This window comes from Schistocerca nitens, chromosome 1, assembly GCF_023898315.1.
Source record: "Schistocerca nitens isolate TAMUIC-IGC-003100 chromosome 1, iqSchNite1.1, whole genome shotgun sequence".
In the NCBI taxonomy this organism is placed as follows: domain Eukaryota; kingdom Metazoa; phylum Arthropoda; class Insecta; order Orthoptera; family Acrididae; genus Schistocerca; species Schistocerca nitens.
In genome coordinates this window covers 708,252,004-708,275,857 of record NC_064614.1, presented here as the reverse complement: position 1 = coordinate 708,275,857, position 23,854 = coordinate 708,252,004, and the positions used below count along the sequence as shown (strand labels likewise).

Below are 23,854 nucleotides of genomic sequence, written 5' to 3'. Positions count from 1 at the left end.
TTTAACACCTTCACTCCCTCCTCGGAAGTTTGGAGTCGGATTCGGCGGTTATCTGGAGCGCCTGGTTTTTCCCCGGTCTCTGGGCTCACTGTCGCACATGGTAAATTAGTGGACCCTGTCGCAATTTCTAACTCATTGGGTCAACACTTTGCTGAGATTTCGAGCTCTTCAAATTACCTGCCAGCGTTTCTCTCGAAGAAACGTGCAGCGGAAGTGCAACCTCTTGCCTTCTCCTCTCAAAATCGCGAAAGCTACAATACTGTTTTCTACATGCGGGAACTCCAACTTGCACTCTCTTCTTCTCACTCTTCCGCCCCAGAACCGGATGGTATCCACATACAAATGTTGCTGCATTTATGATACCCTAGTCTGCACCGAGCGAGGTGGCGCAGTGGTTAGCACACTGGACTCGCATTCGGGAGGACGACGGTTCAATCCCGTCTCCGGCCATCCTGATTTCGGTTTTCCGTGATTTCCCTAAATCGTTTCAGGCTAATGCCGGGATGGTTCCTTTGAAAGGGCACGGCCGATTTCCTTCCCAATCCTTCCTTAACCCGAGCTTACGCTCCGTCTCTAATGACCTCGTTGTCGACGGGACGTTAAACACTACCCACCACCACCTCCGCCTTTATAATCGAATTTGGACGGACAGTACTTTTCTCAGACGATGGCGGGAAGCTATCGTCGTTCCTGTTCCGAAACCTGGAAAGTACAAACATCTCCCCTCTAGCTATTGCCCCATTTCTCTCATGAGTAGTGTGTGTAAGGTTGTGGAGTGTATGGTGGATTGCCGTTTAGCCTGGTGGCTGGAGTCCCGCAGTCTTTTAACACCGGCCCAATGCGGTTTCCGAAAGCATCGTTCTGCAGTTGACCATCTTGTTGCTCTCTCCACTTATATCATGAACAATTTTCTCCGTAAACGCCAAACAGTAGCAATATTTTTTGATCTGGAGAAAGCATACGATACCTGTTGGAGGACAGGGATCCTCCGTACACTGTTCTCTTGGGGCTTTCAAGGTCGGCTGCCCCTTTTTCTTCGTGAATTTATGGCAGAGCGCACATTTAGAGTGCGGGTGAACACAACTCTCTCCTGTACCTTCTCCCAAGAAAACGGGGTACCCCAGGGCTCCGTGCTAAGTGTTGTACTGTTTGCCATTGCCATAATTCCAGTTATGGATTGTCTCCTTCCTGATGTCTCGGGCTCCCTCTTTGTGGACGATTTTGTGATCTACTACAGCTCTCAACGGACCAGCCTTCTTGAACGGCCTCTTCAAGGATGTCTCGATCGCCTCGGGCTCCCTCTTTGTGGACGATTTTGTGATCTACTACAGCTCTCAGCGGACCAGCCTTCTTGAACGGCCTCTTCAAGGATGTCTTGATCGCCTCCACTCTTTGAGCATCGAAACTGGCTTCCACTTTTCTCCCATTAAGACTGTTTGTGTTAATTTTTGGCGTCGTACGGAGTTTCTTCCGCCTTTCTTACATCTAGGCCCTGGCAACCTTCCGTTCGCGGATGTCGCTAAATTCTTGGGTCTTATGTTTGACAGAAAACTGTGCTGGTCCTCCCATGTTTCCTATCTTTCAGCTCGCTGTCTGCGATTCCGCAACACCCTCCGTGTCCTGAATGGCACGTCCTGGGGAGCGGACAGAGTGATCCTTCTCCACCTCTATCGCGCCTTAGTGCGCTCAAAATTGGACTATGGAAGCATAGTTTACTCCTCTGCTCGGCCGTCTATTCTTCAGCGTCTCGACTCTATCCACCACCGTGGATTACGTTTAGTGTCTGTAGCTTTTTACACCAGCCCTGTGGAAAGCCTTTATGCTGAGACTGTTGAACCTCCGCTGTCCAATCGGCGAGCTGTCCTTCTGAGTCGTTACGCTAGCCATCTGTCTTCCATGCCTGCTAATCCAGCCCACGACATTTTTTTCGACTCCTCCTTGGATTTAGGGTATGCTGGACGCCCTTCCTCCCTACTACCACCGGGAGTCCGCTTCCGTCAACTGCTCCATTCTCTTTCCTTCCACTTTCCTAAAACTTTCTTGACAACTTGGGGTACAGCACCGCCTTGGCTCTGGCCCCGGACCTGCCTGCTCCGTGACCTATGTCAGTTTCCCAAGGATGGTACCCCTTCTCTTGTTTATCGTCGAGTATTTGCTGCTCTCTGCGCACAAATGAATGATGCCACATTTATTTACACTGATGGCTCAAAAACATCGTTTGGTGTTGGGAGTGCCTCTTTTGTTGGCGACACCCCAAATTGATTTCAGCTTCCCGACCAGTGTTCAGTTTATACTGCGGAGCTTTACGCTGTTCTCCAGGCTGTCCAATACATCCGTCGCCATCAGTGGATACAGTATGTTATCTGCTCAGACTCTCTCATCTCTCTCCTCAGTCTCCAAGCTCTCTACCCTGTCCACCCTCTGGTCCACCGGATTCTCTGTGGCGTTCCTCCGGATCCCAGGACATGTTGGTATCTGTGGAAAAGAGGCGGCCGATATGGCGGCCAAGGCTGCAGTCTCTCTTCTTCGGCCAGCTATTCGCATGATTCCCTTCACCGATCTATGGAATGTTTTATGTCGTCGTGTTGCTCTTTTATGGCACGCACATTGGTCGACACTTCCCAATAATAAATTGCGGGTCGTGAAAGCTCTTTCCTGTGCTTGGACCTCTTCCTCCCGAACTCGTCATCGGGAGGAGGTAATTTTAACTAGATTCCGGATAGGGCACTGTCTTTTTAGCCATCGACATCTTTTAAACGGCGATCCTCCCCCACTCTGTCCCCACTGCTCTCAACTGTGGATGATGAGACACCTTTTACTTGAGTGCCCCTATTTTACTCCATTACGTGCCCGTCTACAGCTGTCGCCGGATATATCTTCCGTTTTAGCAGATGACACGCAATCAGCCGATCGTGTTCTCGAGTTCATTAGTGCCAGTGAGATGACGTCAGTCATTTGAAGCTCTTTTTGGGGATAAACAAACCCCCCTCTATAGTGGTTTTTTAAGCTTTCCTTCTGTTTTTGGTTTCCCCACTTTTTTAAGTTTTGCTCCGATAGCTGCTGGTTACCAGTTTCATTTTTTTAGCTTTTCCTAAGTCACAGACCGGGCACTAATGACCATAGCTGTTTTGCACCCTAAAAAAATAGAAAAGAAAACACCATTTGCATTGGTATTGTCATAGTGTGCTGTTTACAGTGCCAGTCCAAAATGGTTTCAAACAAATGATCAGCCTGCCAACTGTCAGATAAGGTCAGTGTACTGGTTTTTTACAGCAAAGGAATGTTGCAGTGGTGGAAATTTATTGACAGATAAGTGAGGTGTGTGGCCCAAATGTGATGAGTGATAGCAAAATGTTGAAGTGAGAGCTTTCAAGGATGGGTGGGGAAAATGCCTGTGATGAACCATGAGCAGGCTGACCATCAGTGATCTCAGATTATTTGGTCAATGTTGTCTACAAAAAGATTTGTGAACACCAGTGATTCACAATTTCAACTTTAGCTCTGTAATTTTTGAATTTGGGTAGAGTAGTTGTGCACAAAATTGTGTCTGAGAAGCTGCAATTTCCCAAATTGTGCGCTTGTTGGGTTCCCAGGCTGCTTGCTGAGAAACAAGAAATGGAAAGAATGGGTTGTGCTATTCGTTCTTTTGATCAGTATCATAAGGAAGGTGATTTTTTTTTTTTTCAGAATATTCTCATGGGACAATATGCCTCGCATCATCCCAGAGTCTACATGTCAGTCGATGGAATGGCAACACATGGCATCATTGATCAAAGTCCAGGCCAAGCAGATAATCTCAGTGTGCAGTGTTATGGCAACTGTATTTTGGAATGTTATGGCAGTTGTGTTTTGGGATAGCCCTGGAGTTGTGTTAGCCCTGCACTACCCTCAGTAAACTTTTACATGCAGTACAAAATAAGCTACATGGCCTTCTGACGTCTGGAGTTTTGTTGCTGCATGACAATGCCAGACCCCATTGTGCCATTCACACCCAAAATCTGATCCAATCTTTTGGATGGAAACAGACTGTCCGCCCTGAGTACAGTCCAGACCTGACAGCCAGTGGTTTTCACTTGTTTCACAACCTAAAGTAGTTTCTTCTCAGTGGCAAGTGCGTCACAGCAGATGACAAGTTGAAAGAAGCAGTTAAAGACTGGTTAGCTTCACAGACAGCGGACTTATGACTTAAGGATACAAAAGCTTGTGGAACATTATGTCAAATGTTTAAACAAATATGGAAACTATATAGAAAAATAGAGAAACAAGTAAGGAATTAAATAAAAACAGTCTTTTGAAAATAAATCTGTGGTAGTTTATGTTCTATAAGAAATTGAACCTCGTAGAAAAGCAGGATCTTGAAGAATTTATGCAGTTATGATCCATCCACCCTCCAGCACCTTGGCAAGTTTTTGCAGCAGCACAAATATGGGCAGTAGATGGAAGTTGTCAGAAAATCTCTTTAAGAAATTAGGCGTTTGTCTATTGATTAATAAAAATACTTTAATGTTTCACACAGTGCTTTTGCCACCAGTGATGTTAAACTATGTCGCTCAAGCATAGTACCAATGATACAAAGGCATGCTCGTGATAAGTAGCTTAACAGTGACCATTACCCCACCTTCTTGGTGGTTTCATGTTGCCGACTAAGACCAAGTGAAAGACGTCGACTGAATCATCCAGGATGCTACAAATACTGTTCAATAAGGGGCAGTCAAACGAAAATGAGGCAGTAAGTAAGTAAACTGTTTATTATTTCGAAAGTAATCGCCATAGCTGCTGATACATTTATCCTGTTGTGAGAGAAGATGGTCAGTGCAAAATGGAAAAATTTTGTGGTTGCCTGTGGAATTGCACATGCACCTCTTCATCTGAAACAAATCGATGGCCACAAATGTCTTCCTTCAGGGCACCAAGAATATGGAAATTGTGTGGGGAGAGATCTAGACTGTAAGGAGGATATGTAAGGGCTTCTTAGTGAAACTTCTGCAACTTACTGAAAACAACCTTAAAAACATGTCATATAGGTCAGCAAATTCAAATGGATATTGGCAAGAGCACAGTATCATATGAAACAACAGAAAAAGTACTGTTTGGGATACATGTTGCTTCAGTGACTGCACATACCCTGCCTGCTTAAGTGTGTGAAAAGTTGAAGTGCGTAAGTTGATATGCCTTTCCAGCCAAAATGGCTATAATTACCAGCAATGAAGTCTTTTATACTCAGCATAAAGTGTATAGTTGTTAATAGTCTTTAGTCTATTATCTAGTTTGGTGCAGCTCTCCAATGCTAATCTTTCCCATGAAAACTGTTTCTTCTCTGCATAACTGCTGCAATCTGCACCATTTGAACCTAATTGCTGCAGTCAAGTCATGGTCACCTCTCCTGTTTTTAGCTACCACACATCCCTCTAATACCAAATTGATACCTCCAGTAGTTATTCAGTTTCCCCATCTAATCTTCAGCATTAATCTGTAACCCACATTGCAAGGTCCATTTTCTTCTTGTCGGAACTGTTTATTATCCAAAATTCATTTCAGTAAAAGGCTACACGAGACACATGCCTTCAGGAAATAATTCCTATCTTCCAATTTTTATTTGGAGTTAACAAATTTCTTTTTCGCAAATGCTTTTACTGCTATTGTCAGTCTGCATTCCATGTTCTTTCTAATGTGACCATTGTCAGTTATTTTTCTGCTCAAATTGCAAAATTCATATACTTTTAGTGTCTCATTCCCTAATTTAATTCCCTGAGTATTACCTGACTTAATACGACTACATCTATTACCCTTACTTTTCTTTAGTTGATGTGCATTTTGCAATCCCATTAACTCAACGGTTTTTCCAAGTCTTTTGACTTATCTGATACAATTGCAGTATCACCGACAAACCTCAAAGTTGTTTTTAAATATTCTCATCAACTTATTATTATTTTTTAAATTTCTCCTTGGTTTCAATTACTGCTTGTGCAGTGTACATATGGAATAACACCGAGTATAGGCTACAATCCTGTCTCACTCCTGCCTCAATTTTGAATTCCCTTTTAGATCCTTTGACACTTATAAATGCAGTGTGGTTTCTATACAAGTTGTAGATAACCTTTCACTCTCTGAAATTTATCCTTGCTACCTTAAGAATTTCAAATAGTGTATTAAAATCAACATTGTCAACAACTCTCTCTAAATAAACAAATGCTATAAAAGTGGGTTTATCTTTCTTCAGTCGTCTAAGATAAATTGTAGGATCAGTCCTGCCTTGTCTGTTCATACATTTTTTAAGAACTCAAACTGATATTCGTCGAAGTTGGCCTCTTTGTCTTTCCGTTTTGATATAAAAAAATTGTAATCTAAGTTTGTGATTGTGTTGACTGCCTCATATATCTTGCATACAAAGTGTAATAATTTTATCAGGGTACGTTCTGTCAAGGATCTTAATAATTCTGAGAGAATGTCGTCTACTTCATGCCTTATTTCCACTAAAGTCTTTGTCAAATAATACTTGTGGTATCATATTTCCCATCCCACTTTTATTTACTTCCTTTTCCATAAGATGGTCTTAGAGTTAGTTTGATCTGTATGGCCCTTCTAGGCCTATATATTCTTTCCACTTTAGTCATTCCTTCTTTTCGTAGTACTGGTTTGCCATATTAGCTCCTAATATTCATACAGCTTCTTCTCTTTCCTCCAAAGTTCTTTAAATTTATATATGGGCGACATCTTACCTTCCCATAGTTATTAAAGTTTCTGCAGCTATCTGTATCTCGTCGACCCATTCCTGCTTTGTACATTTTGTACTTTCTGTCAGTCTAATTTTTTAGACATATTCCCTTTTGTTTATTTCTTTTGTGGGATTTTTGTATTTTCTCATTCTGTGAATTGAATTCAGTCTTCCATGTGTTATCCAAGTATTTCTGCTAGGCCTTGTCTTTGTGTCTGTTTGACCTTTGGCTGACTTTGTATTTCATCTATCAAAGCTACCTCTTAGTCTTTTATTGCATTCATTTCCCCTCATTCAGTCAATCATTGCATGATGCTGACTTTCAAATCTCTTGGCAACTGCTGATTATTTTAATTTACAATGTCCTATCCTTTTAATTTTGTACTTTTCTGCAATTTCGTCAGTTTTAATCTGCAGTTCATTAGCAACCAAGTGTGACCAGAGTCTGAATTTGCCTCTGATATCTTCCAGTGTCTCCAGCACTCGTACATCATACTTTTGGGCAATATCATACTCTCTCCTTCCACTCCATGAACCATTAAACATACAACACCCATATTACTGATGAGGAATTTAATGGTGCAGTAGCACAGTGAGAGATGCCTCCTCAATACCTGACAGAATATGTTGCCATCACCTCACTAACAGTGAGAAATCAGGCATACTAACAACATTCAACAAGATATGCCAAAAAGGAATTTTGTTAACCCAGAAGAAATATGAAAACTGACAGAAACCTCACAGTTAGAACAATTATTAACTGATTTGTTTCATTAACCTTCTATGCAAATTAAGTCTTTTGTCTTAGTGTTGGATCAACTCCTAGTAACATGTAAACAAGAAAATGGAATACTGCAGTTGGCTGTTTTAAATACCACCCTTTTATCCATTGCAGTAAATGGAATTGTAACTGCCACAGAACCTAATGTTTATTGGCAGTATATGTTGACGATATCTTTGCTTCTAGTACAGTTCCGCTTCTGGCTGGTCCAACAGATATCTCCAAATGCCTTTACGTGGAACACAGACATAGGTTAAAGCATGGTTGTTGTATTTCATTGATGAAATCACATGTTGTACCCTTTTGCAAACTTAGCCCTTTTCATCCTCATTGCAAATTGTACTTATATCACCAAACATTAACAGTTGTTAACTGTGCCCAGTTCCTGTTCTTACTACTCATTAGTAAACTGGTGTGAGTTTCACACATCAAGCAGACAAAGGCTACTTGTATGCAGAAACTTATATTACTTTGGAAGTATCTTCTGGGAGGAAATGAAGTCTCCAAAAATTCTGTGTATCATGTACCTTAACTTGACTACTGTTATGGGAGCATCATTATAGGTCCACTAAGCCATATGCACTAGTGTTATTAAGTGCTGTATATCACAGTGGGATCTGGATCACAACAACAGCTTTTTTATATGAACCCAATAGACAGCCTTCTGGTGAAAATAGTGTTTCAGCAACTTCTAATTAATAGTGGGCCTGAAATAAATAAAATGCCAAAATACTTTTGTTATTCAGTCTTCTTCCACATACTAACATTTGATTATTTAGAGTTCATTTATAGAATTGTGGTCAGCTATGTTATGTTTTATTGGTGTTTACAAAGAGCCCTCTTAGGCCCTGGGCACTCAAGCTCTGTTCATGACAACGTTAGTCTCACCATAGCACATCCTCTCTCCTGCCATGTGACTGGATCTCAAGCATGCCATTAAGAATGACAGTTACAGGAATTTACCACTATTGTTTCTTCTCTGTACTTCAAAAATTTGATGCTTCTGCAAGATAGAGGCATATGGTTCCAAAGGTGGATAAACAGTTCGGTATTCATATTTCAATAAGAATTTCTTCAAACACTACTCTCTACCAAGTGAATGTAGGCATTTGTGTAGTGGAACTGATAGTTCTACTTTGATTGTTCATCCATACCAAAACTTGCTCCATCCAAGAATCTCTTTAATACTGTGATTCTCAGCAGTCTCCAGGCAATAATAAAATGCTTTCCAGTGCAGCCTAATGTATGATATTATAGTGCTCTTATATAACCTTTACAGAATAGGGAACACATTTGGAATTGAGCCACATTGGCATCCTAAGAAATGATCACATTGATGAGGTAACTGAGGCAGTTTGTCAGATGAAACTGTTGATGCTTCAATCCCCTGGAGCTGGTGTAAGGATGCAGTACCTATGTTGCCAGCTTCTGCATAAATTGGAAGAGGTGTGGCAAACAAGCATCTATCTCAACATACTCAGGATGATAAGATAACACTAAATAAAAGAATTTATTCTATAGCACTTCCCAAGGAAAGTTGATTTTCCTGTATCATATTCACACTGTACACATTACGCTCGCATTTGGATATATCTTCCTACTAGAGACCAGATCAGGCGTAGCTGCATAAAAATTTCAACAATTCAAATATTGTTGAATGCCTAGATGTATGAAAGCTGTGGCACACAGTTAACCCAATCCTTACCACAGATTCTGATGGATGACTATTGCAATCAGTGTTTATTCTAACCCAAGAACACTATGATTTAATGGTTGAACAGTACCCACACATGGCAGACAAGGTCCAACACAATTAGCGATACCCAATTGGCTGGTGGAACCATGTGTTCCAGCATATATTGACATTAGTTCCAATAGGTGTTGCAGCCACCAGGCTGCTCACGCAACTGCTGTTGTGTTAGCAAGCCGGGTGGCCTCTGTCGGATGAATTGAGCACAAACTTCATGCCTGAAGTATGAAGCGGTGCACACACAAAACTGACAGTTACAGCACTCTTCTTCCTTTACAAAGAAGTGAGCACTGTGCTCACATCCATCCTTCTGCGGTCGACGTAGGTTGTTGAGTCACGTGATTAGATACCACCGGTGCGTAGGGTCATAAGTGGCACAAGTGCGGACTGGTGTGCAGTGCGTACCTACCTGTGAGAGGCCATATAGGAGGACAGGCAATGCTGGTGCAGCTTCCATTTCCACATCAGAGTCCAGACCCAGGGAAGGAGATGGCAGCAGAACAGGTGGCACCAACTGTGCTGGAGGTGGTAGAGATGGAAGCATTGGCTGCAACAGTGTAGCCGGGTCCCCAACATGGCCCCTGACAGCTGAAGAAGGCACCCACAGCAGAAGAGACAGTTTTGATAACATCGGCAGTGGCAGTGAAGGCGAGGGCGCTAGCCATGATGTACGAGATGGTTAGGCCGATGGAGGCACGAGGCGGTGGAGGTGCACGCAGTGTGCAGCCACCCACACGAGGTCGTATCTGGTCGATGCATTGTGACACCCTTCCCGCAGCCATGTGGATGTCGCAAAGGCATTGGCCATGCATAATCTAGATTACTACCGGCATCCATTTTGTCTGTAATTTCATGGTGAACATGGCGTGTGGCAACGCAGCAATAGATTCAGTATGGTGGCACAGTGGTTTAATGCCAGTATGCGACACTTCAAAACCCAAATAAATAATTGATGATTGAGAAAGCTCTCTTGTTAAAATTGTTCTTTAACCCCGCACACTATAAAACGGAAAATAGAGCACAAAGGTTTTGCAGATGATCCTCTTTAAAGTCACCAGACAATACTGTGTCATCTTAATAGTTGATGCAGCTTGGAATTGATGCAATAAGTTGTAAAAAAAAAAAAAAACAAAGAGAGAGAGAGAGAGAGAGAGAGAGAGAGAGAAAGAGAGAGAGAGAGAGAGAGAGAGAGAGAGGGAGAGAGAGAAGCTAAAAAACTGCTGGTGCTCATGCCTCACCAAAAGACAAATGCTGGCATGGATAAAACCTAAATGGGGCATTGATAACTAGAAGGCATTTAGATTTCTCATCTACCGGCAGCCGTAGATATGTATCTGCCAAGTCAGTCTTTGAACAATAATGCCCCCCCGCCCCCCCCCCCCCCCACCCCATCCCAATAATTTTGCTAACAGCTCATCAGGGCAATACAAAGGACTGGTATCAATCATTGACTGTACATTAATAGATTTTAAAAACCCCCTCAGAGGCATAATTTACTGGTAGGTTTTTACTGTCACCTTTGGTGTTGGCCATTCACTGGAGGAAATAGGTTGAATAACATCAAGGGATTGAAGATTGATCTAATTCTGCATGTGGTTGATCCTGTAAAGTTACTGGCACCATGCGGGCCCAGGAAAAACAGGGGCAGACAAACTGTTTCATAGTAATACAGGTCTGAAATTCTGTTGCACAACCCAGTCCCAGAGAAAACAGAGAGGCAAATTTGGCACAGAGAGCACCTTACTGTTGATATGGAACTTTATCAAAAACCACATGCATTTCATCATTGATGGAGAATCCAAACAGCTTAAAAGCATCCAAACCAAACAGATTTTCAGTGTAAGCATTGTCAGCAACTAGGAATGTTAATGAAGCCTTGTAAGTCACAGGTTCAGAAAACTGTCCAAGAATGGGAATCTATTGCTTGTTATAACTCACCAGCTTGTGTGACACTGGAGTCGAGGGACTGAACCCAAATCCAGGCAGTCTGAGATTTCATTTCTGTTCCACTCGTGTCCTCCTGCATTTAAACGGTTTGTTAAACACGTGCATTCAGTGTATATCTTGTGTTATGACACTGTCACTGCTGACTCACCGAGCACATAAATGTTCATTTCATCCTCACTCAGGTTTGGAAAGGAGTTACATACAGAAGCAAAGTGACCTTTCTTATGGTACCTGTTACACATTGCCCAGTGCTTGAGACACGTGGTCTATTCATGTTGAATGAAGCAGTGCGGGCACGAGACCAGCAGAGCATGTGACTGTTGCTGTTGTAATGTGGACTGTTATTATTGTAGACGATGATTACGTGTACGATGCTGAGATGTCTGCTAGACTGCTGCAATAGTGTCTGTTCCATTTCAAACTGACTGAAGTCTGGGAGGGGGTGAGAGGAACTGATTTGTGAAACTTCGGACCAGACTTCTGTCTGACTACTTGCAGCCTGTGAAACTTCAAATGACTGATCTATGTTCAATACACCTGCAAGTGTAGAATTTTCACACTGTAGAGCTTGCTCTCGAACTTCCCTATCAGGAGCAAAACCTGTGATCTGTGTTTGTCACAAAGTTATGACGATGTCTAAGACCACGTAGTTCTGCTGCCCATGGCCTGTATGACTGTTTTGGCTGTTTTTGGGAGAGGTAAAACTCCACATGAGTAGCAATAATGAGAGTATGTTTACAGTGATAGGTGGAAAGTAGTAGCTCACACAGCTTACTGAAAGAAAGAATTGAAGGTTTTTGTAAGGGAGTGAGCTGACATAACAACTGATAATGCAAGATGAAATTTACTGCAAAAAAAGGACCTTGCACAGGTTTATGTCTGTCACCCAAGATACCTGGAAATGTTACCGCATGTATTTTTTGTAAGCATCCCAGTCTTCTGGTGTATCATTGTTCGGAGGAAACAGCAGTGGACATGTTGTTGATGGGGCTGCAGGTTTTGCAAGTGCAGTTGTTAAACTGGAAATAGCACTGCCTCTCCAGGAATTAAACTCAAAGAACCAATGACGGAAGCACTGCCTCTCCAGGAATTAAACTCAAAGAACCAATGACGGAAGTGAAACGTGGAGCTGAATCTCATTCTCAAGTGTTCTGACCCAAGAACACTCTAAACTATTGCTCAAACAGTACAAGCACATGGAAGACAAGGTACAATACAATTATCAATACACAAGTGGCCAGAGGAGCCTTGCGCTCCGGCCTATATGGACATTAGATCCAACAGGGGGCACGGCTGGCAAGCTGCGCATGCACTGCTGTCGTATTAGCAGGCCAGATGGCCTCTAGTGACCAAATCAAGCACAAACTTTACACACAAACTGTGAAGTGGCGCTCACACACACAAAATTGGTAGTTACAGTACTGTTAAAATAACTACAAGAAAACAGTTATTATCACAAAGTCTAATTTCCTTGTTAGGAAAATTAAATTTATCAATAGATACAGCTTGAGAACCCTGTAGCCCTGGAGGCTTTCGATCCTAGTGTATTTCACATGTTCATTACCATCTTCTTCATTTTTTTCTTTACTGTACTTTTTATTAAATCATGTCTCTTCATTTACCATATTCATATTTCAATAATTTGTTACATAGGTAGAGGACCACCATTTAATGCCATAAATTGCTTTTTTCCTCCAGAAATCAGAAAAACCACATGTTATGTCTCTCTTAATTTTTCCTTATCCCTTACAGTGACCATTCCTTGTTGACAGCATGGGGAGATCGTGCCCTCTGCAACAAGATTATGTTCTGGGAGAAAGGGGAAGGGGTGGTTCACAGGCCATTCTTATACTGACATGCAATCTCATATACAGCTATTACAGTGTTACTAGGAAATGAGTGACTAATAACCCCATTGTTAAATCTGATTAATCCAAATTCTTTCACTACAGTTTTAAGAATTTTTGTGAAGCATCTTTTCAGTGGAGAAAGAGTAGTAATGCAAAAATTTTTTAAATTCAATTGCAGACAACCATATCACCAGTGTGACATTTAATATGCTCTGACAGATTGTTGAGTTCTTACATAGCCTTGTATATTAGTCCTTTCTGTGTTAATTTATTGATATATTTAGGGAGATTGTATTTGATCCTAGTGTGACATTGTAACATACTCATATAACACAGTTTTTTTTTTGGTTGTTGTTGGGAAAGAGAAATGAGGATGTATTGAGGATGTATATGTTGTAAAGCATTTTTCAAAGTACGAAATTCTGTTATTAAGGTGACTCTGCTGGATATTCTAGAACAAGCAACCAGTATAATTTTTGCGACATGCTTCAGTATGCTAAAAACTCAAGCACCGCAAGTCCAACTTCCCCAATAAATGTTCTATATCACCTGTCTCAGGAATCACGCGTACTGAAAATGTGACTGACCTAAGACATTATATTAATAGTAGGATATGGATTTTCCAGATAATGTAACTCTTTCTACTTCAAATTATTCATCGATAATAGTAGACTATTCTTATACCTCTTGAAGTTTAAGAAGCTCTGAATTATGTATACTGACTCTCATCAGATATTTTAATAACTACTTTTCAGTAAGAAAACTGCTACTAGTTTTTATTCCTATGCTTGTATTAACTGTAAAAAGGACAAAATTGGCACATTCTGACAATGCAAATGAAATTTTTTACATATATGAGAAACAATAGAGGATCCAAAATATAACTCTGTGGTGTGCCGTGTTTGATTCGCTTTCAAGATTACAACATTCAAACCTGCATTTGGCCATCCTGATTTAGGTCACTCCAGCCAAGTGTCAGGATGGTTGCTTTGAAAGGGCATGGCTGCGTTCCTTCCCCATCCTTCCCTAATCTGATGAGACCGATAACCTCGCCTTTTGATCTCCTCCCCCATTTCAACCCAGTCCAACCTGTCTGATTGGTTCACATTCTGAGTGTATATTTAAACATAAACAACATGGAACTGAAGCATTTTGTTTTCTTCCATGCATATAAGACAAAATGAAACTAATATGCCTACTATTCCATAATATCTAAAACATTACATCTGTATCTACTTGTACACTCTGCAAGCTACTGTCTTTTGCATTGTGGATGTTACATTGTATTTTTGATTTTCTGTTTTGTCCATTTGCACATTGAGCAAGGGAAAAGTGACTATATAGGCCTCTGTATATGCCCTAAAATCTCTCTTATTCTCATGACAGCTACATATGATATAAGGTGGTGTCAGCATAATAGTCATGCAGTCTTCTTGGAATATGAATTGTCGAAATTAATGCATTGTGGCTTCACAATTTTTCATCAAAGATTTCCATTTAAGTTCCCTTAGCATTACTGTTGCACTTTCATATTGACTCTGCCAACCTGTGGTGTATCCTAGCCTAATGTCTCAGAATTTGTTTGATGCCCATCGTCATGCCTACTTGAAAAGGACTCTCAACACAGCAACAGTACTCTAGATTTGGTCACACTAGCATCTTATAGGTGATTTGGTTTACAGACATGTTGCATTCTCCCAGAATCTTTCCAACAAATTGAAGTTTTTCATTTGCGTTCCTGACTGAATACTGATTTTCTGTAACTGTCCCATTTCATATCACATCCTAGTATTTCTCCTAAATACTTGTACAGTGTGTTGTGTTAAAGATGTTCTCCACTAAGCTTCTAGTCTGATGTTATTTGGTCCTTTCCCTTTGTTATAGGCATTATGTCACATATATTCCCATTTAAAGCGAGCTGCAATTCATTTCACCATGTGGATCTTTTGTGCAAGTCTATCTGCAGTAGAACAGTGCCCATCTGCTATAACTTACCAAGTTCTGTCAGTCAAATATTCATCAAGCTAATCACATATATGCTCAGAGGTACTCTGTATGATTGTATCTTGGCTATGATGAGACGTCATGATTTACACGATCCGAAACAATACACAAATAAATGAATACTCTCAATCTTTATAAATTTTGGTTAATTGATTCTAGTATATCATCTACACAGCCAATTCAGTTGACAATCAAGTTTGAAATCCAAATTATATGCTACTTTATTTTTTTAAAGTAGGAGTTATATAAGTTCTGTTGTACACTGTATTTTCAAATACTGTCTCTCATGAGATGGATCAGTAAGTCTTTATCAATGTTTTATCACCTTTTTTGTGAAGTGGCTTGATAATGGCATATTTAAATGTGTTTGGGAAGACGTTGCTATGAAAAGATTCATTATTTAAGTAAATTAAAACATTACAGCGTTCAGCTGAACTGATTTTATTTTACCACTAATTACAATGTAATCACTAGGCTAAGCATTTAGTTTTAAGAGATTTGAAAACTTATTTTGGAGATGTAGCAAATAGTTGAATTTTATCAAACTTGTTTTGGAATGCTGAAACTGTAGGCTACCTAAAAAGTATGTTGTCAGGCTTAATTTGTCTCCTACACACAGAAAAAAGTCATTAAAAGTATCTGCAATTTTGGGAACTATCGTTGATCACTTCATTGTTTATCTCATTTCCTCACTAATTTTTCCTGTCCCATTTTTGTACACTGTTCCAAATAGGTCTTACTTGTTGCCAGAGGAGCTTATTTTTTTCTTGAATAGGATACTTTATGATGATCTGACGGCTTGGCTTGTAATTTTACAAACAATTTGTAACGTGATATAAGCCCATTATCAACTGTGTCCCTTGATGCTAAGTAAACTCTTCTGATAGTCTGAGTAATATTCTGATACCCGACAAAAAGTTTGAAGTGATAAATTGAAGCAGATAGTCTGAATATAAGAAGTCAGTAACAAGTAGTGAAAAGAAATAATAAATTATCGAAACTTGTCAAATGTAAAGCTGGACATGTTTTTACAGTAGGTTTAATCCTGTAATAAAGGGTGTACATAAAGTCCGGGAACACTTTCAATTATTTATTGCATAAGAAACAAATACTGTACAGATATCACACACATGTCATTTTGAAGAGAAACCCTGAAATTTTTTAATGTATACCGCCAAAGCGTAGTTTGGTAATTTGCCGATAGTCAGCGCTAGTTGCAAACATGGCGAGTTCAGGTGTGGAGCGAGCATTCTGTGTGTAGGAGTTCGACAAAAACAAGTGTGCTACAGCTGTTGACGTGTGTTTAGAACCATGTACGGTAAGAAACCACCAACAAGGGAGGCCATTTACCTCTGGCACAAAAATTAATTACGATGGGTTGCTTGTGCCCAGCAAAGAGAAGTGGATGACCCAGTGTGAGTGAAGTGAATGTGGAGCGCGTACGAGATTACCGTATTAATGTCTGCCGGGTCACTCCTGGTTCGCATATTGAATGTGTGTGTGTCTATATATATATATATATTACAAACTTTCAGAGTTACTCTTCAAAATGCAATATGTATGACATCTGTACAATGTTAAGTTCTTGTGCAATAAATAATTGAAAGTGTTCCCAGATGTTGTATACACCCTTTTATGTGCTAAGAAAAGACTCTTGTTTTTTGATTTATTGCTTTACAACTGCTGAGCTATGACTATTTAAGACATATGACTCTTCAGATGTAATATATTCACTTTTCTTATTAAACAGGAATTGTCAAAATCATTACTTTCATGATGGTACACTGCTGCAGTATGTGGTGGCCACCAGCAGAGTCCATTAGTGGCTTTATTAACTTGGCAGTTTTCATGCTATTTAGTGGATTGACAATATGTAATTTCCTAAATGCCATTTTTGATGGCCCAGGATACCTACCACCAAACTGGCAACCAGTGAGTAATCTACTCAACAGTTTCTTTACTGTAGATGTAAATTAATTGGGACTTCAATGTAATTATCTTCACATTTGTTATGGTGAAATGCACTGAAACACACTATGCTGGTTTATGACCAAATGTAACCAGTAATTATCATTAAATGTAACCAGTAATTATCATTAAATGTAACCAGGTATATGTATTGAACAAATTATTATTATTGAATCTTTATCAGATTAAGTAGTGTTAGTAAGGTCAGTTTTGGGTCAACCTTGTTTTGTCATGAGCTAGTGTCACTTAAAACTCATTCAGAATCAGTGTTGTTAATTAGTTTTGTACATTAACTGAAGACTTTGTTTTTTTCTCTTTTGATGGTGGATAGGAGAATCCAGACGATTCGGAATACCTGCAGTTCTGTAATGTGTGTCATGGTTATAAAGCTCCAAGATCTCACCATTGTGGGAAATGTAAGTATATGGGTTTTGCTGGGAGCCAGGAAAGTTTCTTTGGCACTGGTTTTTATCTTGAGCATTTCTTAAAATGCATGGTTGGAAGCAAAAGTAAACAACTTTAAAATGTTTGTATTGCTGTCGGCTGCCAACTGAATGCAGACATTTACATAACACAGTATTTTGACAAGAGTACCATGTCATCATCTTCAGGTGATACTGTAGAATGAGCAGCTTTGCTACATTGTGCATCCTTTATAGTCTTAATATTCCCTACCCCCTTCCTCACTGCAGGGCCGAGCATCGTGTCAGGTGGTGTGGTGGAGGGGATGCACTCACTGAATGCTGGGTGTGAACTCTGCTCCCTTAGTGCTTCTGTCATCCCGGTGGGTTCGGAAATAATTCTCAGTCAAGAGTGTGACTGCAGTTGATTGAGTACTGGGTTCAGTGCTGCACTGAGAGTGAAACGGCTATCTCTAAGGATCAGGCTATAGAAAGCTTGCATGTAAACAGGTTCTGTTAGAACACAATCGCAAAATGATGAAGGCTGTTGTAGCTCTTCTGTTTGTTCATATTTCAATTTTATTCATATCTCATGGAGTTCCTTGCAGCTGTACGATCTGCAAACACAGATTTGGTTGGTTGCTTGAGTTCAGTATGTCTCCCGTGCTCCTGGCACCTGTCATCTTCTGTCTGCACAGTCTGCCCAATTTATACCTTATCATATTTGAATGGAATGTGATAGACATGCAGTTTATGGTACCCCAAGTCATCCTTCACCAAACATAATAATGCATGTGTGTTTGGAAGTTGTCAGAGAAAGCATTTAATGTCATGTCGAGTCAAAATTGTCAGTTTTGTTCGATACTTTGCCGACTTATGATGGATACACCATTGTCTTAACCATATTGTTGTGTTCTATTTGCTCGGCCTGCACCTTCTGCCTGAAAGTCATATGTCTCCCTCCGTACCCATTCTCCTTGAATGCATCCTTAGTCTGCAGTATCTTGACTCAGTGTAACATTAAATGCCTTTTCCGTCCACCTCTGAAAGTTTGTGCCCTATTAGGTACAGTGATGGGGTTTCATAAACTGGGTTTCTACTGTAGTCCATCCAAGTTGGTGGGGCAGACATGAGCAGACTGTGCAGACAATCAAAGAAATGTGCCGGAAGCACAGGAGACACACCAAACTCAAGCAACCGAGAAAATCTGTGGTTGCGGAACATTATGTTGCTACAAGGGATTGAATGAAATATGAACAAATGGAGTTGCGAAGATAGACTATGTTCATTGTGGGTCTGTATTCTAAAGGAGGCTGTTGAAATACAAGTGACTGATAGCTTGATGAATAAAGGCAGTGGCTTTACTCTCAGTAAAATATGGGAAGGCAAGTCTTTTCATTGTGAGGATGCTCCGCCTGTCCTCTTATTACCAGAGTTATTAACACATCACAGAGTTATGATTTCATTCATAGGCAGTATTTTTGCAGTAAGGTGATATATATTTTTGCAATATGAAATTGTCATCACTGTGACAGATTAATCTGTCATGAGTGGAACTCTACAAACTTTAGGAAAATATAATTTATTAGAAAATGGCAGTAGAGGCTTTTTATCGCATGCATATCTATTTTAGTATACCTTAATTATATAAAAGCACATAAAAAGTATTTGTTCAGTGCTGCTAGTGCATCAAATTGACATTTATATAAGTGTGATTAATTCACTATAAAAAAAAATCTGTGGTTGTAATTATTGCATACAGTGTGTACGTTTGGTGATATGTCATGGCATTATGCTTCATTAATGAAGATATTTATATCTGCTTATATGTGCTATAAGCCAATATTTAGTATTTTTTGTAGTATGCTTCTAGTACTTTACATACCTGTTTGACCATTTTCTACTGATGAATTTTTTCCTAAATTTCAATATAAAATTGTGAAGTTGACAACTGTATTTCATTTTGAGAAAACATCACAAACTCCCTCTGTTCCCTTTAGTCAGTAGTGGAAATGTACCCAAAAGAGAGAATGATTTATAACATTCAAGACACTGTCGTAAACATTCAGAACCAAGGGAAAGCAGTATACTTGTTGGATCTCGTGAAATGGGAATCAGGGGCAGTGACATAGGGATGCAGGAGCCAAAGATGCATGTTGGGATAGCACAGAATAAGATCATCCGGTCCTCTTCATGCTCTTATCATACTAATGAGAAGAAAAGATGTGAGTATGCGAAGAAGAGCATTTTCTAGTAATGATCAACAAGCTGTAATCAATAAATCACAGCATTTGACCACAATACTTGTTCTGCCAGCCACAGAGATGGATGGAAGTGGTGATGTCCAAACTGATAAATGACCTTTTCCCACAATCTGCAGCTACCCTTTTAGACAAAATGATCCTCCAGTATACAGTGTGTGCAATATAACCTGGTATTTTAGCTAAATGTGTTTTATTTTGTAACAAAGAGTGGCCTTTAGATTTTCCAAAGATTTGTCATCAGTTTTAGCTGACAACACTATTATTGTAAAAGTTTCAAAATTTTATCTTTTGTGGGCCCTGCTCTTATGGAATGTTTTTTATAAAGTGAACAACTAGTCACAATTAGTCAGTAGTGTGATTTTACCTCTCGTATTTTCTCAGGTATGATCTTTTTTACTATGAACATGTAGTCAAACGAACATAAAACCAAGATGTTAAAAAGTTTTTAATGTAATTTGTGAGCAGTCAGTTTTAACTATTTTTTAATGGCCTTGCTCCTTTTCAAAGGTGTAATGGGGAGGACTCATTGCGTTTTCCCTCTGATACACATTTTTCTTACTATCCATTTTCATAGTATTGTATTCTATGTAATTGCTCTCCATCATTCGTAACAGCGTGCATTGTCAATTTTAACTTCCAACCATTCAAAGGGATGCTGTGGAGCGATGCCAACCTCTCATCACCACCACTATCACAGTAGGATTACTTGTGAATGGTTACTTTGTGCATTTCACGAAATTCATACATTTATAATCAGCAAGGGCACTCATAACCATGTTGTTGAGCATCTTAAAATCGTCAACAACATTAGCATAATCATACTCCTTGGATTTTGTCCCATCTATAAAGGTGTGCCTATCTGTAGATATTTGGGTTAGTGAACAAGTATTGCTTCTGAATTACTATTTTAGTAATCCTAATGCACCATATTGTGTGATTGTATTTTAATCCTCAAATTTTATCTTTTGACTGTACTACCTTAGTGTATCTTCTGTTTCATGTTAGATGCTATATTATTGACTGATAAAATTATTTAACTGGATGGATAAAAATCTACTCATCAAGTTGCGGCAGAACACACACACAAGATTGTTGTGATTGACAAGCTTTCGGAGCCAGTGGCTCCTTCTTCAGGCAGAAGGGTTGAAAGGGAAGGAAGAAGGGTGAAGGAAAAGGACTGGAGAGGTCTAGGAAAAGGGGTAAATTTTGGGAAAGTCGCGCAGAACTGCAGGTCAGGGGAGACTTCCCGTACAAGATGAGAAGGATGGCCAACCACAACAATCTTTTAGTTTTATCATTACCAGATTATTGACTGAGTGGTGGAAATTTTGGTTTATTAGTAATTGTGACGGAAACGGTTTTGTTGTATATAGATAGTGAAAACTGGATGATGCTTACTTGTATTTTTAAATTTTTAATGTTAACAATGAAAAGGATAGTTGCTACTCACCATGTAGCAGAGATGCGGAGTTGTAGATAGGCATAACAAAAAGACTGTAACACTGTGTGTGTTTTTTGTCTATTTTTGACAAAGGCCTTGTTCGCCGAAAGCTTATTGTGTGACAGCCTTTTTGTTGTGCCTGCCTGTCACTTAGCATCTCTGCTATATGGTGACTAGCAATTATCCTTTTCATAATATTGTTACATTCAATCCTGTATTTTCCATTGTTTAAAATTTTAAATGTGCATTACACCTCAGCTATTTAATTTTAAAAAGTTGGAGCCAGTATGTTTCAGATTTATTTCTTCAGCATTAAATTAATTTCTTCCTAACCCAAAGTAATTTTCCTAGCAATTCAGTACTTACAAATCTTTGAAGTCAGTATGATTGTTAATTGCCAAAGTTACTCCACAAAGTCGTAGTGTAATTTAACTGTTAATTTTCAATTATACCAAGCGTCTTTCTCATTGTGTGTTGTTACTTTGTCATTCCCAACTCTGTGACTATAAAAGAAAAATGTAAGAAGAATATTTCATATTTTAGATATTTAAACTTAAAATGACTATTTCTGTATCCTTAAAGAGAAAAAAATTGGAATTTCTGTTATTGACAGGTGGTCACTGTGTGATGAAGATGGATCATCACTGTCCATGGATCAACAATTGTGTGGGACATCGTAACCATGGGTATTTTACTGCCTTTTTATTTTTTGCTGTATGTGGCTGCTTGCAAGCAAGCATTGAGCTGACATGCTGTTTGTACAGAGCACTTAATCGGGTAAGTATACTGGACCCCTATTATCAAGCAGATGAGATCTTTTTTATGCTTGTTTAAGTTTCAAAATGTATCAGTTTTGACATGTGGGAAGTTATTTAACAGTGTAAATGGTCAGAATCAATTTATTAAATTAATAGAATAACTGTGCACTATTATTAAGAGAAATTTTTCTTCTTGTTGCTTTCTGCCTGTGTAACGTCTGTCTTCTATCAGAAAAACGAAGAGCTTTGAACAACATATATATGCTTATATTAGCTCCTCATTGCTTGTAAACAGGCACAGCCTGAGGTTTGATGAACTGCTATAGATTGAAAATTGTAATGGTGTGACCATGATTGTGTAAAGATAAAAGTTAATTTTTACTAAAAGTAAAAACAGCAACTAGCTACCAATAATAATGCAATTTATTAAGAAGAAATAGTGCTCTCCTCATGGCATCGAGGCCGTCCTGTCCCAAAGGTCCTGGACGGTTCTGAAAAGCTTATAGCGTTCATTTCCAAAACCTTAATTATAAGGCTCAGGAACATTATTTGCAAATAGAAAAGGAAATGGTGGCTATCACATATGAAGTGCTTAAGTACTATATTTTTTGTTTGGGAATAGTACAAGCCTTTGTGGTCTTGGTTGGGCCCAAGGCTAAACTTTCAGAACAAACAGCTCACGATCTTCATTATTGTATCTTACACTTTTCAAATTACCAGCACTTGATACATTACTGCCCACCCCATCAACATTCTAAGGCATACTCCCCATGTGTCCAGATTTCAAATTTGACAGACAGGAAAGTGTTGTTTTCAGATTGACTGCCACAAAGAGCAGTACTTAAAGGCTTTCCGATAAAATTCAGAAGAGAGTTAGTTGGACTGTCCTCAGGGGCTCAGCATTTCTTTGCTGGGCACAGGTTTGGCAACCCCAGAGGTCCTGAGCTGGGGACTGCTAAGCACCGCCAGTCCTCTGTTGCCCTAAGCTTTGGGGATGCTTCAGCGACCACTTTGGAATGTTGTGTGTCAGAGAACAGGCATCTTGACTTGACCCCTGGATTGTGAAGAAGGTAAAAACCTCTATGAAAATCCTCTTAATTTCAAGGTATGCTGCACGTTGATGAGGTGCGTGGCTTATGAGGTGGAACAGTCGTTAGTGGGCAACCTCTGGGGAACCTGCTGCACCTCAGTTGTATAAGGCTTACCTAGGCATGTGTGCTCTGTCTAGGTGGACTTTCTATTTCCCTGGTTGTTTCTGGATCCTTCTAAGTTTTCTGTTCCACCTCCCAGCAGAATGCGTGGGCTGCTGGTAGGTACTAATACCCAATCAAATAGGAGGGCTTGTGCAGCCAGTCCTTTTGACTCAGGGATATTAAAGAATTCAAGCGGGTTCAGTAACAGAATGCATGCTGCTGGTCAGAGAGGTTTTTATTGGCTGCGTGGAAAGAGGGGGGTTTCGAAAAAGTATCACCTTTTTACATACAAAAGGGTTAGATGCGATTGCTGGTAATTTAAAATCAGTTAAGTCGTCGTGAAATGGCACACTGTTGGTGGAATCATCTAATTCTTTTGGATACACACACTCATTTCTGCACTGCTACCGTGTCATTCTCAGCCATTGACATCTCTTTCTGCTCTCCTGCCCTCGTAGACTGTTCAGTGGGAGGTCACTAATGACCTTCATCCCAGTGACCACTTCAGACTCTGCATTCACGTGCTGGTTGTTAAAGCTCTCCAACTTTACCATGCACTGGTCTTGTGTCCAGACTAGCTTATGGTAGTCAGGTTTATGGCTTAGCGGCTCCTTCCACTCTGCAACTACTTGAGCCTGTTCTCCATTGTGGGGTGCCTATGGCTATTAGTATCTTTCGCACTAGTCCCATTGACAGTCTCCTCACAGAAGAGGGTAGTCCTCCTCTACAGATACAACAGAGCCAACTCCTGGTTTCTTACGCAGTTGCTATTTGCCAGCTCC

The 23,854-nt window shown here is 39.9% G+C and overlaps 1 protein-coding gene across 2 annotated transcripts in view; it reads left to right on the top strand.

The window, feature by feature from the left end:
• The window catches only part of LOC126259807 (palmitoyltransferase ZDHHC6), a 124,211-nt gene that overhangs the window by 37,233 nt on the left and 63,124 nt on the right, over positions 1-23,854 (top strand). For both annotated transcript variants that reach the window (XM_049956841.1, XM_049956850.1), the window contains exons 2-4: positions 16,798-16,979; positions 17,347-17,431; positions 21,735-21,898. In XM_049956841.1, the coding sequence (XP_049812798.1) occupies positions 16,798-16,979; positions 17,347-17,431; positions 21,735-21,898 (431 nt within the window). The remainder of the gene's footprint in view (positions 1-16,797; positions 16,980-17,346; positions 17,432-21,734; positions 21,899-23,854) is intronic.